Genomic DNA, 20,919 nt, shown 5'->3' with positions numbered 1-20,919 from the left:
ACACACACACACACACACACACACACACACACACACACACTGACACACAAGCGAGAGAGAAGAAAAATGTATTTTATCGAATTAATTCCTTTCAGTAGTTTGTCACAAGTAATTATCTATAAAACTAAATATTTATCACTCTTAGATTTTTCATGGATATCCACTAGTTTATGTATTATTTTCCCATTTTTATGTAGCATCTAGGGCTAGTGTCTTCTATTATAGCTCTAAGCCTCTTGAGTGGATTTGGTAGACAGAAACTGAAAGAAGCCTAGTTTGTGTGTGTGTGTTCTCCCTGTCTTAATACTGCATGGTAATTGTAAATGAATGTGACCATCATGCAAATGATGTCCTATGTTTCCAATCTTCCATAAAAACATGCCTGATCATGGCACACTATTACTTATTTGGAAACAGGTGAGTTGGCAACAGGAAAGGTATTTAACTGTAGAAAATCTGCCAAAGTAAATTCCATCCAACTCATATGAGCATGGAATGGTGGATGTTTGAATGGTGGTATGTCTGAATTATATATGCATACATTAAGGTTTTGTTGTGCAGTGTATCAAGAGAGTGAGAGAGAGAGAGCAGATTTTAAATAGACAAATTAAGATGCAAGACGTATTTAATGAACATTTGGAAAATAAAGTGTATAATCATTTGGATTTAAAAAAAAAATTTTCAAGCACTTTTATTAGGTTGGATGTCTCTTCAAATTCAAATATATACGAGATGTAATATACAATAACAATATATCTTGTATGTTACAAAGATATACTTAATATGGTATGATATTGTATATGACTACTGAATACTTGTATTATATACAAAAACTTTAAATCGTATAAAGTCTGGTGTAAAAATACAGGCTAACTGATATTGTATTAATTTGAGCATTTGCACTGTTGATCAGCATGTTTACTATCATTAATATTTTACTTTTCACTGTTTTCATTGATAAATTTTTTTTAATGAAGTCATTGGGATATTTGTAACTCAAATCAGACAAGTCACTCTTATTTATAGAATGACCATGTGTATATCTTACTGCTTTGCAGGAATTCCTTTGAAAGACACACCCATTGGTCTACTGTACATATCTGATGCATCTTTCTGTGAATAGTTGGCTTAAAACACTGTGTGTGTGTGTGTGTGTAGTTGTCTATTTATTTGATATTTATCTAATTTTCATTTTAGATTATTGATATGGAAACTGACCCAAATTGGTATCGTGCTCAAATGAAAGGCAACACAGGCTATATACCAAACAATTATATTGAAATTATTCATAAAGAGTAAGTTTTCCAATCTTTCTCTCCTTTTTCATTTTTAGTGATTTGATATTCTTCATCATAATTATCATTTAAAATCTGTTTTCTGTGCTGGCATGGATTTGACAGGATTTGGTGATCTCTGGCTGTGTGAAGCTCCATTGTCAGCTTTGGCATGGTTTCTAAAGTGTGAGGACACCAAGTAACTAGCAAGACAAAAAAAAAATAATGAATAAAAAGGGTAAAAGCCCTCTTGACCAAGTGAGAGTGTATTTAGGAGGAGGAGGTGGCTTTAAGCCAAGTGTTGAAGGCTAAAGTATGATAGAGAATCAAGCACAGGTGTCTTGCCATTGAGAGGAGAAACATGGTTACAATATATGAGAGTGGGTGAGAGTAGGTGGAAAGAAGATAAAGACAGTAATGATGGGGTGCCAGAGCATACTCTCAGGGTGAATCAGGGAAGAAGGGAAAGGGTGGGAAATTTCATAAGAATGTTAGTGGAGTGTGACAGATGGTTAGAGTCAGCAATAGAGGTAGCTGTAATTAGAGATGAACAAGGATGGAGGTGTGGTTGGATAATAAATATCAGTATGAAGGGGGGAAAAGTGAGAGAGATAGAAGTGGTTTAGGAAGGGGGAAGTGACAAGCAATGACACAGTATGAGTGGAGAGCAGCAAGCAGTATTGTAAATCTGTTGATAGATTGTAAATATTTTTGGTAGATAATGTGCAGAGTGTGAAGGGAGAGGGAGATGTACAGTGACAGAGGTAGAAGTCAAAAGTACATGAGGTGTAGTTTAGTGAGTGGTCTAACAGTGGTGAGAAGGGGCATTGATAATGGATATGAAAGGGTGTTGGGAATGATAATAGATACAAAAAATGTGACTGAAGATGTGGCTCAGAGGGGAGAGAGAGAGAGAGAGAGAGATAACTGAAAACACAGAAAATGAGTGATTGGTGGAAAATAGTGTGGTAAAGGATGATAATGAGGATAAGGGAAGGAGTTTAAAAGTAAGTGTTTCCAGGTGGGGAAGAAGGTAACTGGTAGTGCAAAAAGAAGGATGGAACATGTGTCATTTCTGCTCTCAATTGAGAGCAGAATTGGCAAATAATTGCAGTAGCTGAGTAATGCCATAGAGTGGTAGTGAGATTGTTGTTAGGAAGATGAGATGCAGGGAAATGCTTGACAAAGGCAAATTAAGTGCAGGGTCCAGCATGTACAGGCATAAGCATAATGCTTTTGGGACCTCACTTTTGCTATGACAGATGGGTCTTCTCAAGCACAGTGAATCAACAGTCATCTTGGTTCTTTATCATTTCCTCTATGGAGTTCAGCAAGTTGAGATCAGCCTTCATTACTTCATCCCCCATCTTTCTGGATCTCCCTCTTCCACAAGTTCGATCCACTTAAGACTATTGACACCTCTTGATACAGCTGTCTACATCCATAGTCATTATATGACCAGACGAGCACAGTCTCTTCTCTTGCATGCTACCTCTGATTCCTCTTATACTTGTTTTTTCTCATAGTACATTTTCACTGTTGTTTATGCACACTGACATTGCATAACCAACAGAGCATACTGATTTCATTCCTTTCTAGTCTTTGCATGTCCTCTGCATTCACAACTCATGTCACATTACCATGTAGCATTGCTGTTCATACACGTGTCATACAATCTGCCTTTCAATCTGAAAGAGAGACCTTTGGTTGTCAACTGAAGTAATAGCTTCCTGGACTCCTCCATCCTGTTCCATTTCTATCAACTATATTTTCAGAATATTCTTCTCCACTGTAAATTATGTCACCTCACTAACAGAAACTATCTACTACCTCTAGGGAGCCTCATAGACCTTTGAGAAAATTCTTTTCTCTTTGTCATTAGTGTTTATAGCTCCTGCACATCTACATACAAAGATTCTCTCTTTGTTAAACTTTCTGTGATTCCACTGCACTTCTTGTGTGTCCAGAGCTTGCACTGGGTACATAGTATTGAATTCTTGCCTACACCTTTCCTATATGTCGAGTAGGGCCATATACCTGACAGGGAGATGGTCATATATGTTTTCTTACTTACTAGAATTTTGGTCTTTTGCTAAGTTAACTTTAAGGCCATTTAATTCTAAGTTTTGCTTCCACAAAAAATTCTACTACAGATTCTGCTATAAGAATGAAGTCATCAGCATATAATTGTCCTCAAGGCCAGCTTGTCTTAAATTCCTGGCAAACTATAATGAATAAGAGGCGACTGAGTATTGAGCCATAGTAAACTCCTACTTGTACTCTAAATTCATTGTTGATTCTCACCTCACAAGCCATCCATCTACTCCTATTTTCTCAGAGACCATCGGATCACAGAATGAAGGACTCTTATCAAAAGCTTTCTCCAGGTTGATGAATTCCTTGTACATTTTGCTAAATATTTCTCCTGTAGTTGTTTTACTAGGAAGATGGCATCAGTAGTACTTCTCTGGTACGACACCAAACTGCATCTCATCTACTCTATTGGATTCACATTGAGAAGACACTCTTTCTTCCAGGTGTTCTCCACATCTAATAGCCTTTCATACTAGCACTTCCATGCCTCTTTCTTTTCAGAATTACTAAATGCCAGTGTACCATTATCCATTTGCATACATGTATCACCTATAACATCTTGATTCTTTGTGAATACTTCATACCTCTGATCCTCATACTGTAAAATATATGCAAATCTTGCTTTCTGCTCCTCCTTTCGCAATGTAAACCTGTTACCAGGCTTCCCTTCTGACTACCTGTTATAATTCTGTGCTACTACCATTTTCCCAGTTTTTTCAGGCCTGTGTTTTTGCATTTTATATCTCTATCTACCTCACTGTTCCACCATGTCAGCCTAGGTCTGGCTGAAACTTTACATCAATCACAGATTTAGTGTGTAATTTTCAGTAGGTTGTCCTATAGGAACTTCCACTTGTCCATGTCTCTAACTTTTCCTCCTTTTTGTCAAATGTTCCAACTAGAGTTTCTCTAAATTTCTGACTGTTGCTGGGTCTTTGATTTTCCATTTCTTTCTTTTGCAAACTCTTGCTGAGTAGGATATGGCCTTGTCCTTTTGGCTCTAAGTCTGAAATCACTAACCATTAACCTATGTTGGGTTGTACATTCAATGTTTTGATGAAATTATAACAACTTTTGAAAGGGATTATTAGCTTCCCTTGTAATGTTTTATTGATTAAAAGTACATCAGCACACTTATCTAAAATAAAGGTAAAACTGAGATCTAAACCTGATAAACCAGGAAGTGAGTTTAAGCCAAAATAACCCTTGTCACATTAGCTCAGGCCAGATTTGAAATTAATTCTATGCAGCTGGGATTTATATTACATATCAGTATTCAATGCTTTTTTTGACAAACACTTCAACCAGTAATCTGCAGACTTAGCCCATATAGGATAACTTTGTGGATCTATCAATCTGCCTTTTTGTAGAAAAATGGGTATCGTTTATAATAGCATCCACAAACAGCTAAAAATTCTAAATTTGCTTTGGTATTTTTGAGATGGCAAGAGCAGTTGATTGGTGGAATCATTAGAGCATTGGACAGAATGGCATGTGGTATTTGTTTTGGTTCCTTATATTTTGAGTTAAATCCCACTCAGGTCAACATTGCCTTCTAAGGTTGATAAAAATAAAGGACCAGTAAAATACTAGGCTGAGATTATTGACTAATCCTTTTTCCAATGTTTGTGGCCTTGCTTGTATTAGCAACAGTTATTACTAAGATAGCATATTAATGATTAGTGCTGCACTATCATGATGCATAATTGTTGTGATAAAGTAGTAATGGACTTTACCAATAACTGTTTTCATTTACTTTTGTTTTTATGTCAAAGTAGTAATAGTTTTACTATCATGCTTTCTTCATCTTCTACATGTTAATTTCTCTGTTTATCATCATCATAATTATCATTTTATTGTATGTAAAAAAAGAAAAAAAAAAAACAATAGTGATCAATAGCGAACTAGACACTTTGCCAAGAGGTCAGCAGTTTACAGTAGTTTGTTAATGTTCAAAGCAGTTAACTCTCAATGGGTCAGTTTGCACACTTATACAAAGAGGTACTGAAAGGTTCCTGGCTTTGGGTAAAAGAAAATACAGGAGGATCAGTTAATTATGACTTTATTCAACATATTCCTGTCTCAGATTCACACACTTACTGCAACAGTCTTTCACTTTTTCTAAGCTTTGTAAAAGAACTTAGAAGGTTGGGCCTCTAGCTAGGCCTTTTGCAATACCCTTAAAATAGCTTTTCAGCACTCCCTCATAGGTAGATGCCATGAAATGGTATATATCGTTGTTTACAGCAGTGAAATATACCAGCTAAAGTATAAAATCGATGAATGGTTTGTTGGTTTGTAGTATTGAATACAGTTCCTCCCGTGGGAAATGTTGCCAACTACATATTTACATTCTGTCCATAAGTAGTCTTCCTCTTCATCTGCTCAACACAGTAGAGACTGCAGATAAGCACTTGGCCAGTAGACTATGGTAGAGACAGATCTACTCCTATCCCACTCTATTGAGAAATCATTTCTACTTATTTACCCAATAGATCTTTTGCAACTAACTTACAATGAAAGATTGGGTGGGTTGGGAGTTATGGGTCACTGTGAAGGTTGCAAACAGCAATGAGAGAACAGACAACTAAGTGATTGTTTAACCAACATCTTAAACTAACAACCGATTAGTTAATTGATTAGATATCTAACCAATTGACTAATAAATAAAGCTGTGAGCCTGTGCATGTGTTATTATTATTGGCATAGTGACTCTCCCAGGACTCAACAAAATTTATTTAAATTAGTTTCTTTCAACAGCACAATGATAATTACTAACTCACTCTCTCTACACATTAATAATCTGCAACTAAAACCCTTAAAGTTGCTACAATTGTTTAGGCCTAACTTTGATGGGCTGTCATGGTAACCCCAATGTATGAAGTATTATCAAAACACTGCCGTTTGATTTAATTGATCAGCTTGGGCACCTTCAAAAATAATTGTTGGGGCAAGCGAAAGCGAAATCGGGATAGCACCTGTGCCCAGCATTGCCTTTCTGGCAGTTGTGCCTGTGACATGTGTAAGGATTTTCGAGCGAGACCGTTGCCAGTGCCCCTGGACTGGCTCTTGTGTGGGTGGCACATAAAATACACCATTTTGAGCATGGCCGTTGCCAGTACCGCCTGACTGGCCTTCATAGGATTTTCGAGCGAGATCGTTGCCAGTGCCCCTGGACTGGCTCTTGTGCAGGTGGCACATAAAATACACCATTTTGAGCGTGGCCGTTGCCAGTACCGCCTGACTGGCCTTCGTGCCGGTGGCACGTAAAAGCACCCACTGCACTCCTGGAGTGGTTGGCGTTAGGAAGGGCATCCAGCTGTAGAGACTCTGCCAAATCAGATTGGAGCTTGGTGTAGCCATCTGGTTCACCAGTCCTCAGTCAAATCGTCCAACCCATGCTAGCATGGAAAGCGGATGTTAAACGACGACGACGATGATGATGATGATGATGAATTTAACTACAATATAAAGAGGATACTTGTTAGACACCTTCACCAAAACTAATCCCAGAGGAGACAAATTAATTAGAACTGAGAACATTAAATTAGCTCTAAATGTTGATATAAGAGAATTATACTAGAACCACCCTTACAAATAGTCGAACATGAAATTGATAACATGTAACACAGAAATGAAAGAGAAACTATATTCAACACTAGTGATAAGATAACAGATGTAGATATGTTAGTTACCCTAATCATAAACTACAGAAGCAACATAATTGGAAGTTAAAGTGAGTGAAGATTTCAGAAAAACTAGAAAATTTTACTTGTTCTGAAGTTACTATGCTAAAGACAATATTGATAGGGTATTTGAATTATGCTTATAGAGAGGACAGAACTTGACACAGATAACAACTGTAAACCCCCAAAATATTTAAAGTGGTGAAGGGAAAGAGATTAATGAAATAAGGGTGCATGAAAAATAACTTTTCTCTCAATATAAAGTAACAATAAAATACATCTTGGAAGCTAACTACATTGAGGCACAATGTTTAGATTAGGACAAAAAATAGTAAAAAGGTTATAAAAAAAAAATGAACAAGATCCATGAAGTTGGAACTATCAAATATATTTTTAAAAAGTGGAGGGAAAAAATACTCCATCACTAATATAGCATAAAATTCCATCAAGAGGAATGAAATCAGAGTAAAAGCCAGCAACAGTCCAAAATAGAAGGGCGTACACACGCACGCACACACACACACACACACACACACACACACACACTGCCCAGTCCTTGTCAAGATAATATAGATCCCCACATATGATTGGTTTTATTTTGAAGTATGATTGGTTAGTTAACTCTGTTCTTTGAATAATTTGATATGTACTAAACCCAGCATATGACTAAACAGGTGTAATAATCATGGGCATGCTTGAGCAGACTGATGAAAATATTGGGGAACAGATATCATGATTAATGACAGGAATAATAGTCTATGTTTTCTAAAAAAGCATCTTAACCCTTTCTGTCTGAAGTATTGAGCAAAATGAAGTTAAAAAAGATACAAAGGTCTTAAAACAGAAATAAGTAGAATGTGGAGTATGAAAGTAAACATCAATGCCAGTAATTATTGGAGCACAAGATCTGACATATAAAATAGACATATAATCTATACCAATCCTTACAATTTCACACACAGTCTAAAAACTTAGGCCTATTAGGTACACAACCCACACATGCACAAATACTTAATGTAATAGCACAACTAATATATACTTTACATAATCACCACCAACTAACAAAACTCACACTACATTTTGTACCATCATTAATGAATATTATAGCACAATCCATTATAATGATAAGGTCTATCCTTCCAGTATATGGAATCAATATAACCTATCAATATTGTCTTTTGCATAGTGGCTTCAGAAAACAGCCTGTACTTTTTCGGTTTTTATAAAATTTTCATTTCATTTAACTTGTAATTTATTATGTTAATGCTGTACTTGTCTTACTTAATGTGTTCCCTTGTTACCACCTTGTATTCTTTTAGTAAAGTGCCAACCACCTCACGTCTGTGGTGCCCGATATCATGATGGTGACATCTACATTTGATTACACAGCCTTCTCATATTACAGTTCAAGTGAGATGCCTCTCAACACTTCTGGCTTCTGCAACAATGGTTCAAGAGCCAACACATATAGGTGGGATGAAAAAGGACACTCTTAACAGACTGAGCACATGATTTCAAATGGTTCTTTTAAGTGACTGTTTAGTTTGACTACTGAGCAGATGCCACTGTACATTGAAGTAATCCAGCGTCTAACAAATGAAACAAAAACCAGCTGTTGAGGACCACTGCCATGTACTAATGCTTGATCTTAGTGAATATTTTCAATTGGGTCTGAGCATTGCCAGTGAACCATGAGTTTTAATTTGAAGTATTCTTTTTTCTTATTTCTGATTCCACAACCTCTCATAGTTCTTTGTTTATCACTGATGGCAAATCCTTTCTATTATAGGCACAAGGTCTGAAATTTGGGAAAGGGAACTAGTTGATTACATCAACCCCAGTGTTTCACTGGTACTTAATTTATCGACCCCGAAAGGATGAAAGGCAAAATTGACCTCAACGGAATTTGAACTCAGAACATAGCAATGGGCAAAATGCTCCAAAGTTGAACATATTTCTTTCAAATTATATCCTTCTTCATCTTGTGATTTGAAACACTTACACCTCTGATTTTCATGGTGCACAATTTCAGCTAACCTTCTATTCTAAGCTTCTTACTTTACTAAATACACCCATCTTGGTGGTACTGCTCCTTAAAACTCCCTGTCTTCTAGTCCCATTCACTGTAATATTCTGTCACTGTATCCACTGCATCTAACTGTTGCAGAATACTACTTTGAATGCTACATATTCAAAGCCAGTAAGTAGCTTATAGAAGGTTGTCACTTAGGAACACCTAGTTGTCTTCTATGTTATAGTTCTTTACCAAATAACTCTTAAAGGAGATTTTAAACTTTCACACCTTTCTCTTATTAGTAATTTACAACTGTGTTTTCAACCTATCAGACAGACATTTGTTGTTAGTGGGTAGTTGTTCCATAATTGCCATTGAACTGGTTATTTAATTGAAATAAAAAGAGCAGCCTAGAGGTAAACCGAACACCAAGAGTACAACTGGTTTGTTGTAGGTAATATTAGCTCTGTGATATTGCTTAATTAATTTCAGATGTGTTGCTAGTAGTATCATAGTATATGGTGAAAATGGTATTATTGCACTTAACATTAGCAAAACATTGACTGTGTTTGGCATGCAAGTTTCTTAGCTAAACTGCTGATGTGTGGGTTCCATCCATCTCTGATCTCTTGGATTGGAGACATCCTGTTAGCTGTTAAGAGACCAGATTATAATGTCTCTATCAAAAGATGTGATGATGGTCTCTGTTAATCGACACAGCACAGGTTTTGGTATGAATTGGGTGTTTGAATTAAATGTGAGCAGAACATTAAAGAAGAATGAAGAATGACTTCATCTGTCTAGGAGTGCATGATGTTAGAAATATAAAATTTTTTTACAGGAAGAGGAATGTGGAAGATATTGCTGAACAGTACAATTGCATGAAATTGGTTGGAACCCAACTAACACACTTTAATGTGCAGTCTGACAGGGAACTTTCATTCTAAAAGATGAGAGGCAACTGGATCCCATAAATTTAGAAAGTGGAGTCTTCAGTAGTCCTGGCTTTACAGAGACCTTACTGGTTATTGCAGAGACTTCTTGTTGAGAGAGGAAAATTTAGGAGTTTGACCAAGATGTGCATTATTTCTTGACTATTCTGATTGAAGATAGTGTAAGGAACATTGTAATGAACCGAGATGTAAATACTGTTTATACTGTGTTGCTTTAATATTCAACATATTTTTAAGACAATTAGTGTTTAATTTTGTTGTTAAGGAGGACAGAAATCTGTCTCTGGAAATGTGTCTGACTTATGTAGAAGAATCATGTAAAATTAGTAGTAGTAATAATAATGGTTAAATAATAACAATATTGACAAGACTTGTGAAGTAGTTGGAACTGGATGAGAACTCTCAGCTTACAGACTACCAGCTTTAATCTTCACTTTACCTTTGTAGAAGATAAAAGGTATTATGTTTTTGTTGTTTTTCTTTTTTAAGCAATTGGTTGATGTTAGACGTTACGCGGCAAGAGGCAGAAAGAATGCTTTTGGCTAAGAATAACAACATGCAGTATGTCAATGGTGATGGTGCCTTCCTTGTGAGGAAAGGTCGACAAGAAGGAGAACATAGTTTGTCTGTCAAGTAAGTTTTAGGATATTTTTCATATATAAAAACTTTGTGTATTTATTGTTTTTTTTTTACTTTTTTCATCATACTAAGCAGAGAGGTAGAGCTAATAGCTTTTATATATCATTTTATAAATGCAGGGGATAAAGATAAAAAAATGTTCAGTTTGAGTTGTTTCAGTGATTGTAAAGTCCCAAGATAGACTAAGGAAAGAATTTGTATAAGGTTTACAGTAATCCTTTGCCATTTAGCGGTTCACTTAATGTGGTTTATTATTTAAGCTTATATCGATTCCTCTGTAGTGTTGTTTTGTATTTATGATGAAATGAATATATACAAATTATAAAAATGATTTTTAAAAATATAGTTCAGTACTGTTTCTTCTTCATGGATTTTTACCTATCATGAGAGATTTTGAAATGTAACACCTGCGATAGTTGAGGGATTACTGTAGTGAGAAAGCAGAAAGAAAGTGAAAGCATCATTTTATGTACACAATGAATGTAATTTAGTATGTAAATTAATTAGAAAGAACCCATTGATGTACGAGTAGAATTGTGATTAAAGAGTATTGATCAAATTGCCTATCAATCAGTACAGATATTTTTCTTGAATGCAATGAGAGAGAGAGAGAGAGAGAGAGATTATGATTGTGTAAGTGTCTGTAGCAAGTATTCCATCCTGATGATCTGTATTGTACAGAGTAAGGAGTATTTGAACTTTATACAGTTATCAAGTTATCAAAAATTTAGAACTATGACCATTACCCACACTAAAGTTTTCTCAATCTCTCCATCAATATTTTTCAAACAAGTCTGTGATTATGAAGAGGATATGTGTATATTAGAGAGAGGCTGTGGTCATATGAGGAACAAGGCCTGTTCACATACACCAAGCAAGAATCAGAGGATGTGATCTATGCTGTTATTAGTGATAGTAAAAAGGCAGTTAATTTAGAGAAGGAAGAGGGTGTAATTAGTTACTGAAGTCTTAAATATATTTGAGTTAATAAGTAATCATTAAACTGAATCTGCTGTCTATAAACTGTGTGATGGAGTGGCCCAACAAGATTTTGACTCAGCCAGGGTGCAGTGTTTTGAGTCTTATTCCTTGGAATAATGTAATGTAAATTTTGATGAGCTTCAACAAGACCCAAAATTCCTGTTGCAAAATATTTTGATGTTTCCATTAATGAAAGCTGGGGTGGATTCACAAGAGGTGTTGCAGACCCCTTCTAAGAAAAGAAAGTTTTGTTGGGTATCAAAGTGATAAGTTAAATTATTAATATATATGAAAGCATGATTATAAATTACATGAAAAAGTAAACGAAAATTTTATTAAGGACATTTATGACAGTTTGTCTTAGGATAAGTTGGAGCAGGCTACTTGCATGTGACACAATACTTGGGTAGCTTGAAAATATTCTTTGATGTAGCCCCTATCATTTGAATGGGCAAGAAAACAAGGATTTGATTGATTATGGTAATGACTTCCATTTGCACTGTATTATATTTGCTCATGTGTAAAACATATTAATTTACAAAATTGTAATATATGTAAAATGACTAAATGTTCACTTAGAGTGGAACGGGTCTTAAAGCCCAGTTTATTTATTGTTATTGAGAAAAACCAGTGAAAATTAAAAACATTGCTGTCTTTTATTCAAATGTATTGTTAATTTCAAGTTTTGCATAAATAATATTTTCTTAATTTCTTTTCTCAGATACATGTGTGAAGTACAACATTTCAAAATATACAAACAGAATGATGGTCATTTTATATGGGAGTCAGATAAATTCCCAACACTTGGAGCTTTAGTGAATTTTTACAAATCATCATCTGTAAGCCGAAGCCACCACATAACCCTTAAAGAAATTGTTAAAGAACAGAAAGTAAGATGTTATCTGTTATGTTTTTAAAAATATTTAATAAAACTAGTTTATGTAAAGGGCTGACTGTAAGAGTTCCAGGTTGAATGTTGTATATTATGTAAATGATCTGGAAAAGCATTTATGTCATAGAAATGCCATTTTATCTATTTAAAAGCACACAAAATCTGTTCAATTCACTTTCCATTTATTTCTTGAGGTGTTAAAAATTTTTGGCACACCACTGATCTGATTACTCAAACAGTTCCACTGCAACTGTTAGTCAATGACAAGGTCATATAAACTTCAGGGTTTATTACATGTTGATTGACTTCTGTCTTTCTCTATCTTACAATTTTTTTTTCTTTTTCCTTTTCTTCTTATTTCATTCATATGTCTCATGTTAGCTTTGAATTTATGCTTACCCTGACCAGAGGCACAAGATATACTACACTGCAAAGTAGTGTACTAAAAAGTATCAAGACATTGTTGGGGGAGAAGTATAACAATTTGATGGCATTTGTCAGTCTCAAAAGATCATGGATCTCCACCTGCAGAATTTTGTGTCAGTGTAGCTGTACAGGCCCACATGGGAATGGAAGTCTTGCATGCAGTGACTGCATCTAAAGATGCACTCCCCCTGCACTACTGTATTTTCCTTTGTTCAAGTATGCTTTTCTTTGGTAGCAAGTTTCAGTTTCTCTTTTCACTCCATCTTCTTGCATAGTATTTATCTCCAGTGTGGGCAATCATTAGTGACCTCTTTCTATCTCAGGACGTCCAGATCTATTGACTTCATATCTCTCTTGCAGGTATCATAGAAATGAAGATGTGGTCAGCCTTGTGCTCTTGCGTTGGTGGCCAGTTCTCCATGCAAGAGGTCTTTTAGGATCCTCCCGTCTCGCATACAATATATGTGACTAGCCAGTACAGATGGCGCTGTTGGGTATCTTGGCATGGTTGTGGACTTCAGTGATAACAGTACACTTGCTCATACTGATACTAAAAAGAGATAGGCATGAAAGTACTGTTATGAGATGTCACTGGATGAAGAGAAAGGGTCTACCTTAAGTAGACTCAGCAGAGAGGCCAGCTATTAAAAGTTGACAGCTGTATGATTGCAAGCATAATTTTTAGGGATATAAAGGCAGAGAAAGTAGTCAATCCACTAGGGTTAGTTGCTGAGATGCTTAATATATTTGAAAAAGGAGAACATACGTTAGTCACTTGCAGAGTTAACCACATAGTATGGGAAGGTGTCATACTCAATGACTAGTGTAGCAGTATCATTGTCAACTACTGAAAGGGCTAAGGAAATGCACTAGAGAGAGGGACAACAGAGACATCATTCCCCTGCTTATTTTCATCACACACACTCTCTTCTATTCTCTCACAGTTATAGGGCCACTTTAGGCCTTTAGCTTTGCAAGTTAGAAGACAATCTTCATTTGTGCTACAAAAAGTACCTAATATATTTTGTGAAAGTAATTGGTGTAAGATTGAACATCCAGTGGAAGAAACTATGCCAAAGTAGATATTGCAGATCCTGTTGAACCATTGAAGCCAGACATCAAATGATGGGGATCATACGATGGTCATTAATTTTTGTCAATTTTCAAAAATGAAAGGATTGTTCCTTTGTCAATTTCCAAGTAACCAAAAAAACTTTTGCTTTCTCCATGTTGGTTTTTTAAGGTCCTTCCATTCTCAGCACCTAATTGAAATTAGGACTTTTTTTTAATGCTAGTTCTTCGAGCGAGATCGTTACCAGTGCCGTTGAACTGGCTCCTGTGCAGGTGGCACGTAAAATACACCATTTTGAGCGTGGCCGTTGCCAGTACCGCCTGACTGGCCTTCGTGCCGGTGGCATGTAAAAGCACCCACTACACTCTCGGAGTGGTTGGCATTAAGTAGGGCATCCAGCTGTAGAAACTCTGCCAAGTCAGATTGGAGCCTGGTATAGCCATCTGGTTCACCAGTCCTCAGTCAAATCGTCCAACCCAGGCTAGCATGGAAAGCGGACGTTAAACGATGATGATGATGATGATGGTTAGTCTTCAAGAAAAGAAGTACTACAAATATCTGAAATATAGAAGTTGGTTTATCATCATCATTGTCATCAGTACACCTGTGTTTTTCCTGCCTTTCTGCATTGGGCAAATTTTCTCCAACCCAACATTCCACCAATTATTGTGTTCCTTTGTCCTCTCTTGAAGAAATGGAGACAACTTTACCTAGAATTTTTCTTATTGTTCTATGAGTGTTATTCAAATACTAATCAAGAGGTTATAGAAAGGTCTTATTTGTCAAACAACTGAACACTGACACAAAAGGTTCTACAATTTATAGAGTACTTGACCACTTCTTTAATGATAAAAATGTTATGTCCACTTTTGCTATTGCATGTACAACTGATGGAACACCTATTGTAGATGTTGTGAATTTATAGTGGATTTAAAAGCAGCAGCTCCAAATATCTTTGCAGTTCACTGTATTATTCACTGACAACAGTTAGTTGCAAAACATCTTAACATTAGACTTTGTACAATGTTATTAAAACAGTGAATATGATAAAAGCTTATCTGTTGAATATCTGTATTTTTTGGAAACTTTGCCATGAAAATGAAGAATTTGAACATCTTTTGCTATGCACTGAATTCTGAGGCTTGCAAGGGCAGACTGTCTGTGATGCTTTATGAGCTCTGTGATACTATTTTGGAATTTTTCAAGTTGTGTGATAAGGAAATATGTAATGAGCAAGAAAAGTAAAAGTCTTCACATTACTTGTCTCTTTGACATATTTAACTAAATGAATGAAATGAACATCATATTACAGGGAAACAATATGACCTTATTAAAGCAAGAATTATAAATTATTTTAATAGCAAAATTATATTGTACAAAAATAGCATTGCAAGGTTCAATTTTCAGTAGTTTCCAAATATACAAAAAATGAACATGATGAGTGATTTGATATTAGATACAAATCCGGAGTGTCATTATTCCCCTCTTCAGGTGCTGAAAGATATGATGATCGGATTTAAAGATTTTGATGAACTGAAAATACTCATGTGGGCTACAAATCTATCTTTCATATGTTCATTTTTACTCATCAAGACCTATCTGATGAATTAATCATCATCATCATCATCATCGTTTAACGTCCGCTTTCCATGCTAGCATGGGTTGGACGATTTGACTGAGGACTGGTGAACCAGATGGCTATACCAGGCTCCAATCTGATTTGGCAGAGTTTCTACAGCTGGATGCCCTTCCTAACGCCAACCACTCAGAGAGTGTAGTGGGTGCTTTTACGTGCCACCGGCACGAAGGCCAGTCAGGAGTGAGTTGTATAAAGTATTCTAGCTAAATATGCAAAACAATTGTCCTCAGTTTGGGTGAGAGTAAGTTTGGGTTTGACACTTGATCAGAATTTACTGTTTAAATGTAATATCTCTTTGCTAGTGGATCTCAAGTTCTATTGCTAAAAAAAAAATGTAACTCTGTGTGTGTGTGTGTGTGTGTGTGTGTGTGTGTGTGTGTGTGTGTGTGTGTGGATATTTAAATAAAATTGTTGCTCATTATTTTTCCTTTATACTTGATTGAGAGAGGATTCAGTGTTTTATTGCACTTGTTAACTAAACAGTGAAATAGACTGTAAATAAGTAACTTTGTGAAACTTGGACCTAATATTGAAAACTTATTGGATCATCATGTTCAAAGTAGCAATTTAATGAATTTTTTTTATCTCACACTTTCTCTTATTGTTTATTGCTCAAAAATAAATTTGTTTCAAAATTGATAATTTATAATGTATGAGTGTGGATATGTAGATAACTAATGACTTTCAATTTGTATCCTTTGTATTTCTATAACTATTGAGTCATTACTGTCAGATTTATTATCAGAGTTGAAAGAGAGAGCTAAAATTGGTTAAGAACTACTGTTTTAGATTAAGTTCAGTTCTGACATTTGACCAGTGTTTATACTGTTTGAATATAAAATCTCTTAACCAGTTGATCTCAAGTTCTTAGAACTACATTTGTGTGTGTGTAGGTATTTAATTGTTGTGACTCAAGTCATAAAGAAACCTGAAGATCACATTGAATTTAGCTGTGAATCCCACTTGACTTAGATGTCGAAAGAAATATTGCATATATATTCAAGTATGTGTATATTTTTAGCTTGCTTGAAGTTTATAAGGAAAAGATTCCACTTGAAACTTATGTCAATCTAGCATCTTCCATTTTGTTAGAGAGGAAAAGTTCTTTTTTTTTTCATGACTAGTTGTGTCATAAATGATTTACTATTTTTAATGACATGGGCTGGAGAAATGGATGTATTGATGGCTTTCACAAACCTTCCAGTACCAGTATGATTGATTAAACTTTGTATTAACTTGAATGAAATATTATGGTGCAGGTATGATTTAACAGCTAGCGCAAGAAAAATTAATTTCATTGATATTCAATTTAAATTATATTACTTGATAAAATTAAAACTAGTGATTCTGAGCATCAGCACCAAGTATCACAATTTTAGTAATTTTCCTTTTCAATATTAATCATCATCATTGTTTTAATGCCCACTTTTCCATGCTTGCATGGGTCAGATGGAATTCATTGAGGCAGATTTTTCTACAGCTGGATGCCCTTCCTGTGACCAACCTTCACCTGTTTCCAAGTTATGTGATTCTGAGCATCTTTTGGGTTGGATATGTTTTCATGGAAGACTAAAAACAAATGACACTGCTTGAATGATAGTGACATTTACAACCATCATATGATGTCAAGACAAGGAGAGACACATGCACGCATGCACACGCACACACACACACACACACACACACACACACACACACACACACACACACACACACACACACACACACAGACAGAGGATGGGATTCTTTTAGTTTCTGTCTGCCAAATCCACTCAAGCCTATGATTGGCCTGGGGTTACAGTCATGGCTTAGAAGATACAGTCATGTTGCATGATGAAAAACGCACAATCTTTCTTCAGCAAGTCTGGACTGCAAACTTGTTACAAGATGTTGAATTATATCTGTGATAGCAAATAACGAATTTCTATTCTTGCTATTAAAAGGTTTTGTTTTATTTTTGTATTTCAGTTGTGCTAATGGATTTGACCTTTTATTTATAAATAATTCTTATACTTCTTCAATAAATACTTCTGCTTTCATTATGTTCGACCACTTTCTAAATATTATCACCAAAATACTTGCTAAGCAATCTCTAGTTGTGTGATAACTTTGTTACAGACCAGTATCTGAAACTAAAGTTTTAAATGAGAGGCATATATATTTCTTGAAACTTTGCTATAATTATTTAATTCTCTGTTGTTATAAGGAATTAGATGTGATTCAAGAAATTTTCATTTAGTTGTCAAGTTCAGTAAAGTACATTATTTACATTATTTACATTTGACGGATATTTGTCCTCATCTTGCTGGTTGTTAACACAACGTTTCGGCTGATATACCCTCCAGTTTTCATCAGGTGTCTTAGGGAAATTTTGAACCTGGTGAAGGCTGGAGGGCATATCAGCCGAAACATTGTTAACAGCAAACAAAATGAGGACAAATATCCATCAAATATAAATAATGTAAATAATGTACATAATTCCTCATCTCTTAAATATAGAACTGTAAGTTCAGTAAAGTTTAAGACACTTGACAGTGGTGACTGACCATTGAACTGGGTCAGATCAGTAATCATTCCAAGCCTCAGGAGCCAGTCCTTGCACTGTTGCCATAATCAACAACACAAGCAAGTCCCTTCTGTGGATTTTGTTACATACAGAAGACAGAGGATATCATGACGGAACAGTTTGCAGAAATACAAATGTGATTTTGGAAAAAATGTAGAAACAAGAGACCAAATATTCAACTTATAGATCAGCATGGAAAAAGTGTGAGAATTCAATGTCCCTCTATATGTGACCATTACAAATTACAAAAAGGCATTTGACTTAATGATACATAGAACCCGCTAGTCTGTCATGAAGAGGATGGGTGTGAATAGTAAAATTGTCACTCTGTTTAGTAATCTTTACAAGAGCCAATTAGCAAACTGACAGTGTGGAGAGGGAACACACAGAATGGTTCTTTATCAAAAAAGGAGTTTGTCAAGGTTGTGTGATCTCAGCCATGTACTTTTACTTCTACCCTGAAGATACTGTGAGAAAGTCAGCTGACAAAGTTGGTTGGATAGAAATCACCATCAGTTGAAAGAACATTAACAATCTACAGTTTGCTGATGGTATTGTCCTTCAGACATCAGCAGTAATCTTTGTAGCACAAGAAATGCTACCGAGATCACTGGATACAAAGTGTATCAAGTGAATACTAGCTGGAAATCAATACAAGGAAATGTCATGGCAGTGACAAAAACACCCCAGCAACTCAACATCCAGTGCTAAGGTGACCTTAGTGACCTTAGAACATGTCACTGAGTTTAAATTCGTGGGTGCTATCATAGAACAATCAAGAGATTGAGGTCATTAGTTAAGAGCATGACCTGGGACAGCTCAGCTTTAAAATCACTTGATAAATCTGAAAAGACAGTGCAGCTCTTAACATGAATATCAAATTATGGCTCCTGAAGACACTAGTTTGGCCTGTTGCATGGTATGGATGGGAAAGCTGGACAATAAAGGCAAATGATACTATCAAACTTAAAGCGTTTGAAACAGCATGCTATAGAAAAATATTGAGTATCACTTGGACTGACCATCGAATAAATGTGTTAGTTCTTGAAGATAGGGAAACTGTCAGGAAGAGAAAACTGCAGTATTTTGGGCATGTCATCAGGGCTCAAAGCCTTGGCTTCCATATTCTAGAGAAAAGAGTCAATGGGAAATGAGAAAGAGGAAGACAGAAGGTACTAGTGGATGACACCAAAGAATGGACCAGAAGACTCCTGGCTGAATGTGCAACTATGGCCTGGAGAGAGATGGTGCATGCCTCGTCTCCAATCATCAGCAGTAAGAATGGGAATAAAATAAGAAAAAAAAAGTACTGGTATCATCAGGGGAAGCAGATGGTATTTACTGTGTAATAAAGTGTTGAGGATTGAGATAAGCAAAAATGATATTTTACGTGGTAATTTCTAATGCTGTATGAAAGTTGAGAAATGTGTATTTATTAACTATATTGAAAGTTTTTCATACAATAACAGTATCCATTATTTTATTTTCAATGTCTACAGGTAAAAGCACGTGGAATCTATGAATTTAATGCTCGAGGAAATGATGAATTAAGCTTCAAAAAAGGAGAAGTAATTGATATTCTTGATCAGCATGACCTTCACTGGTGGACAGCCCAGAATTCGAACAATCAAACAGGCCTGATTCCTGCTACTTATGTGGAAGTAATATAATTACTTTATCATCATATACACCAGTTCCCAAAATAAACAATTCTTCCTGTTTGTTATTCTGTCTAGGAAGAATGATTAGCAAAGACCAAGCAAAACAAAAAAACAAAAAAACATGCATACCTCATACTTATATGTATGTATGTTTATGCATATATATATATTATATACATATCTGTGTATATGTATATTATATATACGTATATATATATATATATATATATATATATATATATATATATATATATATATATTATATATATACTTAAACACATATATAGTTTCTAGCTTCTATGAAAGATTGCTGAAAATCACTGTGTCCAAATTCTCGGTTACTTGCATGAAACCAAGGTACAGAAGTAACTAAAGGCACTAGGGATACACATACACACACACACACACATTCACAGACTGTCACTCAGATACTATGATTTTAATATCTCTGGTTCATCTTTCAGCCTAAAACATGCAGGTGATCAAACTGCTGGTTTCTGATACTGTCTTAATATCATTTCTGATACTGTCTAATATCATTTTAAATAGTGGTAGATGCCGGGACTATCTATAAATAAACAATATATGCTATCTTCCCTTTACCCTTTCCTTCTTTCCCCAACTGGCATCAACATTACTGCAATTCTTCAATTCTCTCAGCAGAACAAATTGAGATTCTAACTTCTTCACAAATAGAAAGGAGTTAGAATAATCATTTATTGATAGCAGTTTTGTAAGAGCTAGTATTTCTGAACAGTTGTTTTATTTAACAGACACTGCTCACTAATTCTTTTGTTTTTTTTTTTAGCTTAAATTGATTATTCATTGGTCTTATGTTTTCAATATGTAAAGAACTGAATTATAATTTAATTAACTTCATTTTCTTTTCAATATATATATGTATATATGTATCTATATGTATATATGTATGTATGTATGTATATATATATGTTTATGTATATGTATATATATATATATATATATATATATATGTATGTATGTATGTATGTATGTGTGTGTGT

General features: G+C 35.2%; 1 protein-coding gene across 1 annotated transcript in view; it reads left to right on the top strand.

Moving 5' to 3' along the window:
• LOC106878698 (growth factor receptor-bound protein 2) overlaps positions 1 to 20,857 on the top strand; it is a 78,987-nt gene extending 58,130 nt beyond the window's left edge. The window contains exons 2-5 of the mRNA XM_052965763.1: positions 1,198 to 1,295; positions 10,511 to 10,654; positions 12,363 to 12,531; positions 19,736 to 20,857. Coding sequence (XP_052821723.1) covers positions 1,198 to 1,295; positions 10,511 to 10,654; positions 12,363 to 12,531; positions 19,736 to 19,906 — 582 coding nt within the window. The 3' untranslated portion in view covers positions 19,907 to 20,857. The remainder of the gene's footprint in view (positions 1 to 1,197; positions 1,296 to 10,510; positions 10,655 to 12,362; positions 12,532 to 19,735) is intronic.
• The last annotated feature ends 62 nt before the right edge of the window (positions 20,858 to 20,919 follow it).

Source organism: Octopus bimaculoides, chromosome 2, assembly GCF_001194135.2.
Source record: "Octopus bimaculoides isolate UCB-OBI-ISO-001 chromosome 2, ASM119413v2, whole genome shotgun sequence".
NCBI lineage: Eukaryota > Metazoa > Mollusca > Cephalopoda > Octopoda > Octopodidae > Octopus > Octopus bimaculoides.
The sequence above is the reverse complement of the archived record's forward strand: the minus strand, read 5'-3'. Positions and strand labels throughout refer to the sequence as shown.